This window comes from Alosa pseudoharengus, unplaced genomic scaffold (genome assembly GCF_046254945.1).
Source record: "Alosa pseudoharengus isolate Yale_2024_CS ecotype anadromous, Long Island Sound unplaced genomic scaffold, YU_APseudo_1.1 YU_APseudo_1.1_scf_6, whole genome shotgun sequence".
Lineage (NCBI taxonomy): Eukaryota > Metazoa > Chordata > Actinopteri > Clupeiformes > Clupeidae > Alosa > Alosa pseudoharengus.
This window is the reverse complement of record NW_027468848.1, coordinates 16834889-16843511: the sequence shown is the minus strand read 5'-3', so window position 1 is coordinate 16843511 and position 8623 is coordinate 16834889. Positions and strand designations below refer to the sequence as shown.

Genomic DNA, 8623 nt, shown 5'->3' with positions numbered 1-8623 from the left:
TTCATGTCTGTAGAAAACAGATGCGCACTTGCAAATGGAAAATCCGTGCGTGCAAAAATCGTTCGCAAATTCACAAAACTTTTTTCGACACAGTGACAAAACGGATTTGAAGATGTACAAACCATTTTTACATGCACAAAATATTTTTACGGATACAAAGTATTTTTACATGTACACACATATTTTTTACGAGCACAAAATATTCTTACAAGCACAAAACTTTGGTACAGGTACAGAAAACTTTTGGCGAGAATTTTATACCATAGAATTTTATACCATACACAGTGTATGTGTGGGTGTGTCTGTGTGTGTGTGTGTGTATCTATCTATCTGTGTGTGTGTGTGTGTCTGTGTGTTTGTGTCTGTCTATCTATCTATCTATCTGTGTCTGTGTCTTTGTCTGTGTGTGGATTTATCTATCTGTGTGTGTGTGTGTGGGTGAGTCTGTGTGTGTGAGTGTGTGTGTCTATCTACCTATCTGTGTGTGTGTGTCTGTGTGTTTGTGTCTGTCTATCTATCTATCTGTGTCTGTGTGTGTCTGTGTCTTTGTGTGGATCTATCTATCTGTGTGTGTGTGTGTGTGTGTGTATCTATCTATCTGTGTGTGTCTGTGTGTTTGTGTCTGTCTATCTATCTATCTGTGTCTGTGTCTTTGTCTGTGTGTGGATTTATCTATCTGTGTGTGTGTGTGTGGGTGAGTCTGTGTGTGTGTGTGTGAGTGTGTGTGTCTATCTACCTATCTGTGTGTGTGTGTGTGTCTGTGTGTTTGTGTCTGTCTATCTATCTATCTGTGTCTGTGTGTGTCTGTGTCTTTGTGTGGATCTATCTATCTGTGTGTGTGTGTGTGTGTGTGTGTATCTATCTATCTGTGTGTGTGTGTGTGTATCTGTGCAGGGGCAGAGTGGGGCACTAAAATCCACCGGGAAAATTCTGACGGCCCCGCTCCCAACACCCCCCCCCCCCCCCAACCATGCACACACATCAATAGCACAAACAAACTATATAGTGCTAATGCAATACAACAAGCCAATCAACCACACACCAGGCACTTTCAATAAATGTGTAAGGAACTATATGCAACAGTACAGTATAAAAACAGCTTGGTGGGTGGATGGAAATTTCAAGCATCATGCAAGGACATATCTGGGTATCATAGCACTCCAATAGTTGCCTGTATAAATTTAAAAAAGGCCTAGCCTACAGACAATGTCAACCTAATAACACAGGTAATTAAATAACTGAAAAACCAGGCACTTTGAATAGGTTTGTACGAGAACGATTAAAGTAGGCCTATAGGCTTACATATAGACAGTTCCAACGAGTTCCACAAACCATTTATCAGCCTGAGTGGCCCACTAATTAGTCATTAGGCTAGGCCTAGGCTACATATCAACGTAAGACTAGCTTGTACTAGTTTCAATAACGTCAATGCTTAAGCTCCGCTAACCTTTCTCTCTGCCTTCCATCCATATGTAAAACAGCAAGCAACCACGCAAATCTGTCGACTGTCAAAACTCCTGTAGTTTTCCTCGAACTTTTGTAGGGCCATGCCATTAGACGAGGGGCCGCTCATTTATCCCTCTACATTTCTGTACATAGACTTGACCTACATTCCCAGGAGGATTTGCTCCATTCTAGCCTAGGCTTACGTTAATTTAAGTACAAACAAACAAATTAAATTGTCGTTTCTTTATTTGTGATGAAAGTTCTGTAACGCCTGAATAAGACAAAAAGGAATTAAGATAAAAAAATGAAGGCTAACCTACACAAAAATCAGCATGGGAGAGATGAGTGTGCAGGCCAGGTAACCATGAATGACATATAGACAGTGAGCGAGTGATATAAATATTAGTTGGAATTCCAACACGTTAAAGTGTACATCTCGGAGATTTTCGGAAAATTCTTAATGCATTTATTAGGTCGATGGCCGCGTACCACTCACGGCCGCGATAAAAGCTCTATGGGCCGGCCCGCACCGCGCAGACTCATCGGCCGGCCCACCGGGAAAACTCCCTATCGTCCCGATTGCCACTCCGCCCCTGTATCTGTGTGTGTGTGTGTGTGGGTGTGTCTGTGTGTGTGTGTGTCTATCTACCTATCTCTGTGTGTGTCTGTGTGTGTCTGTGTCTTTGTCTGTGTGTGGATCTATCTATCTCTGTGTGTGTGTGTGTGTGTCTATCTATCTGTGTGTTTATGTGTGTGTGTGTGTGTGTGTGTGTATCTATCTATCTGTGTGTGTTTGTATCTCTCTCTGTGTGTGTGTGTGTGTTTCTGTGTGTGTGTCTGTCTATCTATCTCTGTGTGTGTGTGTGTGTGAGTGAGTGAGTGTTTGTATATATCTATATGTGTGTGTGTGTGTGTGTGTGTGTGTATATCTCTCTCTGTGTGTGTATCTATGTGTGTGTGTGTGTGTGTGTATCTGTAGCCCATCTACAAGCCCACTGTGTGTGTGTGAAAATAGCCCATCTACAAGCCCACTACGCCTCACAATGCGAGGCATTGTGGGCTTGTAGATCAGCTATTTTCACACAAATTGGGGGCTCCCCAGTCCAAATATGATTGTTTTGGGGGGTCACGGCCTAAAAAGGTTGAGAACCACTGTACTAGATGGCAGCCATCTTGAATTTCGCGGTCAAAACAAAGTTGTAATATCAAAATGATGTCAGATTTGGAATCCTCATGGTTGACTTGTATGAAAAAGTGCCTTCATACATGATTCTAGGTCATCCAGATCAAAAGTTATTTTTTAGAGTTGGCGCCAGGCGCCATTTTGAATTTGGCTCTCTAGCAAAAAATGCCGGGATTTTTGGGAGGGACATGGGGGCTAAATCTTTTCTAAAGGGTCCATAGAGGTCAAATCAATCATCAAAACATTGTTGCCAGAGGATGGTCACAGAACCTCACATTATGACCCGACTATCTATGATGGTGTGGAGGAGCATTAGTGCCTACAGCATGGGCATCTTGTACATTTGTCAAAGCACAATCAATTCTGAATGATGTAGTCAAGGTTTTGAGCAATATACTGCCATCCAGGCAATGTCTATTCCAGGGAAGACCTTGGATACAGGAAAACAATGCCAAAATAAATAAATAAATTCTGCAAATATTAATTCTCCATAGAGGAAGAGTCCAGGTGCTAAAATGGCCTGTCTGGCCACACACACACACACACACACAATTATGTTTCATCTCAGTTTATGCACTTAGACATAAACATCTGGATACAATGATTTTGCTATACTTGTTTGTTTTTATTGAATACTGTAGTGATCTGACCAATCTGGCCCTTTCACAATCGCCGTTTGCCGGAGTGTCCGCCAGAGGGCGCAGTGTTTCCTCGAATTACCAGGGATTGACCCTGACGTCATCTGACGTTAGTCCCGCCCTTGTACGCCTGTGTTTATTTCAGGAAATTGACCTGGCGCTCTGTGAACAAGCTGCCATCCCGAAACCGAAGCCACCATGGATCCTGAGCGGCTTTAAACTAACCAGGAGGCAAGATGGTATTTGAGTCTGTGGTCGTGGACGTCCTCAACAGGTTTCTTGGCGACTATGTGGTCAACCTCGACAGTTCCCAACTCAGTCTTGGAATATGGGGAGGTAAAGTGCTTGCTGTCAGTGTTTGGGCGGCGTCAAGGCATCTCAACGTTACTGATACCAGACCTTGCTTTCCGTGGGCACATGGCTTTATGTTAATTGAAAGACAAAGATGAAGCTCAAACTGTGTGCGCTGCGTCGTGAGAGAAACTGCACACTTTTTGTTCGCAAATTTGAGCAGTGGACGTGTGTAATTGAACCATATAGCATTATCACTTTGTCGCTATCAGCTAGCTCTGTCATGTCAGTTAAGGTTATGTGGACCCACGGTCAGCCAGGGATATATAATTCTAATTATTGCTCTAAAGAGTTGAAAACTTTAATCTTCCCTCTGCATTGTTACCAGCTGTAAGCATAAGAAACATTTTCCTCAACATAAAGACGGTAACCTTAACTGTTAATTAGCTAACCTAGCTGTCTGTGGCTAACATTGGTCTTACAGTTTTTAAATAATCACAGCAGACATGGTAAGCTATGTAAGCTAAATGTGCACGCCACATGTGTTAACAGTTCCTGAATATCTTCTAAGTTAACAAGAACTCTTCTTCAATCACAAACCACAAGCAGACAGTGTGGACACACTTTAAACCACTGTGGCTAAATAGGTTAACACACGACTTTCACTGTATCCCTGCAGAGTACAGTTTCTACATTGAGTAACAGCTCTCCCTAAAGTTAATTGATCTTCTGCTTTATCTAGAGCAGGGGTTCCCAAACTTTTCCACGACAAGGCCCCCCAAATACCACTAGGTTCTGGCCAAGGACCCCCTTGATGTTTTATTAATTAAACCCATCAACAATACTACGGCAAATGTAAAAATACATTAAGCTAATTAATAATTATTTTAGCCACAACCACATCGCGATGGAGCATACAGTGTTTAAAATTTTTATTTGGGGCTTTCTGCTATATGAGAGCTATCACTCTACTATTATTCCCAGTCATTATCATGGGAAATATGTTCGAGCGAAGTGTGATAAAGCTCAGCAGTTATGCTCTACGCGTTAATATGTCTTAAGAATTAGCCTAGACATATTGTGGTGCTCAGGGATTCCAGACCCTCGCGTGTTGCAACTTGATTGAGTGGCTGCTAATGTACTGCGCACTTGCCTCTTTGGACATTTGTTTTTGGAAGAGACCTCACCTTAGCCTAACGTGTCACGGAAAAAGGAATACTTAAGCTTTTGGAACCCTTCTACAGGAGCTCAGACTTCAGATGGATAAGTCTTCTGTATGTTGAAGGTGGGAATAGGTGTGGTAGCCTAATGTTTACACTGCATTATTGAGCCTACATTAACTTCTGTTGGTAAGTGTCCACGTCTTGCGTTTTCGCGTTTTCGTTTTAACTCACTGGGTCATGTGCGTGCGTGCGTGCGTGTACACTTTTGTGTATGGCTGGTAAGACCTCAGCACACACAATTATTGATCCGAGCACTTTCAAGCTGGTGTGTGTGTGTGAGTGAGAGAGAGAGAGGATAGTAAAATAGAGATAACAAATATCCTGTTTTTTGGTCACTGTGTGTATATTTTGTGTCTGTTTGATAATTAACTTTGTATGTTGTGTCTGTTTTGTTTTGTTTGAATAGCCTTTAATAAATGTTTTGCTCTGCAGGTGACGCTGTCCTGAAAAACCTAGAAATAAAGGAAAATGCCCTTGTAAGTATGAATTTGCCTGTTTTCTGCGTATGTTAATAAGTGCCCTTGTAGGCAATGTAGGCCTAACTTGTCATAACTGGATGTGTTCGTTATGCATGTCCTCAAATACCATGAGAATGGAAGAACATTTTATAAGGGTCATTTCAGCCAGAATTAGAGCTGACCTACGTACTTGTGGCTATAGCAATACTTTATTTCCCTATACAGTGTAATTGTTGAACAGTGATGCTCATGTTGTGTTGCAGCAGAGAATGCATGGTTAAAACTGAGCAGTTTCCTGGCTTATGTGTTAGTGTGACAAATTGTTTTGTTGTTTTTTTAGAGCCAGTTGGACATTCCTTTTAAAGTACGGGCAGGACACATAGGTAAGAAGCATTTCATTTAATTTCAGTCTTGAATGGGTGGGTGAGAGTGAAAGAATATTTCTGGTGTCAACATCTATGTTCCATAGCCAACCAGAGAACAGGTACTACTAGATAACATTCATTTTTAAAGAAAGAATGTTAGCTCGGCTTGCAACAGATTCCTCATTCCAACTCTGGTGCATATCAGGTTTTTGTCTGTCAATACACACTTGTCAAGTCAACATGCTTGTCCATCTTTTGATTGTACTAAATGTCAATATTTGTACTGGACCTGGCCTGAACAAGGAAGTGTGTGTGTGTTCGTGTTTGTTTTAGCAGTGCAAGAATCTGCCTCAGTTTTTATAGCTCAGTGCGTTCAGCAATCAATGGATATGTTATTCTCCTCTGGTGTACACACACACACACACACACAGTGGTGAATCATGTGGTGTTTGATTGTTCATTTGTAGTCATTAGGTATTGGTAATGGCATCATCACTGCTCTCTGCCTTTCTGTGCTGCCCAGTCTGCTTCTGACTGTGTGTGTGTCTGACTGTGTGTGCGTGTGTGTGTGTGTGTGTTTAATTCTTTTAAGGACGCCTGGAGCTGAAGATCCCTTGGAAGAATCTTTACACTCAGTCTGTGGAGGCCACTCTAGATGAAGTCTACCTGCTCATCGTTCCCACTGCCAGTATGTTGCTTTGTGTTTGGTTGTGTGCTCATGGGTCCAGTTGTGTTCCCCTGAATATATGGGTGCAGGGGTGGATTAAAGTGCTCATGGGCCCCTAGGCTACATTTGCTGTGAGGCCCCCCTCCCACAAAATAGCCTACCACATGAGGCAACATACAATTGATCCACCAGATACTCATACAACATGTGTGACAGTGTTTCCTCTAGGATTTTTTTAAGCAGTGGGGGCAGGCCCGTCCGAACACTCCCCCCCCGTCCTAGCACCACGGAACTGACAACTGACACTTCGCTGCAACACAAACAATTATATTTATTAACCTCTATTCACACACTCTATTCAATGAGGCATTATTTTCAGTTGTGATTGAACTGTATTTTTGGAGAATCTACAACAGGTCTGCAAAATTAATTTTACAAGAAATTCTTCGTGGGGAAACCAAAATTCAAAGAAGCCTTGCTGTGCACATTTAATTTTTCTTTTGGAAAAATAGCTCCAAGGCTCGGTTATAGGGGAATTCAGAAAGAGGTGGTCCATTGATGCTGAGTAGCATACATGCTGTTAGATCAGGGGTGGGCAAACTTTTTGGCTCAAGGGCCACATTGGGTTTTGAAAATTGCCGCACAACAACCCCCCCCCACGACACATACATAACAAAACTATTGTTTTTATAGCCTATAATTTAGTATGAAAAGTATTTCTTTTAAAATATGAATTGCTTAAAATACTGCTAATTTTATGCAGTTTAGCAAATGTATAAATTGTGCACTGTCGCTTTAAGACAGTCACTTTAATTCACGTTTATTTCTCAATGATCTTCTGCCTGCACCGCTATGGCTAGTGCTGTGCCTATGGCTGGGCCCTCTCACAGTTTTTAAATGGTCAGTAGTGGGAACTACTGTTGCCTTCATGATATCCTTTTAAAAGTTTCTTATAAGAAGGAGATATCAATTATCAACAATGGCAAGCCAGCTGGAACCTGCGGCTCTCTCTCCCTCTCGTGAGTGCAGACGCGTTCCCAATTAAATGGATCGCATAACGTTCACATTAGATCTGCTGCAAAGGAGATAACTAAGAGTTAACTTAGTTTAACATGATGTTATCTCTATTTAACATGATGTTTTGACATTGACATTGCAAACGTTCTCTAAGGAGAATGAAAAGCAGTTTGCAGTAAGGCTAACCAACGTCGTCTCTATCGCAGGAAAAAAATAGCGAGCAGCCTGATAACCAAATGAAATGCTCGGCGGGCCGGATCCGGCCGCGGGCCGCAGTTTGCCGACCCCCTGGCCTAGGCTAAGCATTCTGTAGCCTAATTCGTTAGAAAATTAAAAAAATGGTTGCACTTCTTTTTGCTAATTTATTTTCACATTTAGCAACAAGGGTAACAAAAGTTTAGGTCGTGCGGCCTTTGTGCGTCTGTGTAGCCCAAATCATTAAAAAATAAACTTTTCCGTGTCATACAACACAACTATTTACTTTAACATCATTACATCTATTACTACATCTATAGACTATTTCCAATTTGTATTATATTAGTGACTCACTTATCGTTTTAATGTTTCCAGATGTTTGATATCAGGACGTGAGCTGTCAGAACTGACAAGTTGAACGTTGTCTTATTAAAACGGACCCACCGCGGTGACGTTTTTGGTGGAGGTGTTGTTTAATAGTGACTCAGAAGAAAGCAAACGTTTGGACAATAAGGACATCAACACACTATGTGGAGTTAAACTGGACAGCCCCAAACCTCTGAATAGTTCTGCTTGTTGTTAAATTGCAATGTTAGCGGCCGCCAACGGGGGGGCATAATGTCGGCAGGATCATTTAAAAGGCAACTGCGACTATTGTGCGTCTGCCCCATTTCTGATACCGTGGGGGAAGAAAATTAAACCGTGGCGGGCCGCCACTACCAAATCAACATAGAGGAAACACTGTGTGAATATCAATATCTGGGAGTATTTGAAGAGATAATCTCTTGTACTCTTTGTTTGAGGTGAGAGTTGGTGCGGGTACATGTTTTCACTGCTTTTCCATAAACATTTTTAATCATGTGTTTCCATCTTTTGTGTGTGTGTGTGTGTGTTTTTAGGTATTAAGTATGATGCTGAAAAGGAAGAACGACAGCTACAGGAAGCTCGTCAGAGGGAGCTCCAACGTATTGAAGAGACCAAACAGAGAGCAGCTGAACAAGGTGTCTGTGTGTCTGTCTGTGTGTCTGTCTGTGTGTGTGTCTGTGTTTGCATGTGCATGCACAATGCAGGAGTGTGTGTAGTGATGGCTTTGTTGGGGTGCTGTTATGATGGGGGTGTGTTGTTGTTGTTGTTGTTGTT

General features: G+C 42.0%; 1 protein-coding gene across 3 annotated transcripts in view; it reads left to right on the top strand.

Annotated features, from left to right (window-relative positions):
• The first annotated feature begins 3408 nt into the window (after positions 1-3408).
• vps13a (vacuolar protein sorting 13 homolog A) overlaps positions 3409-8623 on the top strand; it is a 54612-nt gene continuing 49397 nt past the window's right edge. For all 3 annotated transcript variants that reach the window (XM_076271105.1, XM_076271104.1, XM_076271106.1), the window contains exons 1-5: positions 3409-3603; positions 5214-5257; positions 5580-5622; positions 6197-6292; positions 8383-8484. In XM_076271105.1, coding sequence (XP_076127220.1) covers positions 3504-3603; positions 5214-5257; positions 5580-5622; positions 6197-6292; positions 8383-8484 — 385 coding nt within the window. In that variant the 5' untranslated portion in view covers positions 3409-3503. The remainder of the gene's footprint in view (positions 3604-5213; positions 5258-5579; positions 5623-6196; positions 6293-8382; positions 8485-8623) is intronic.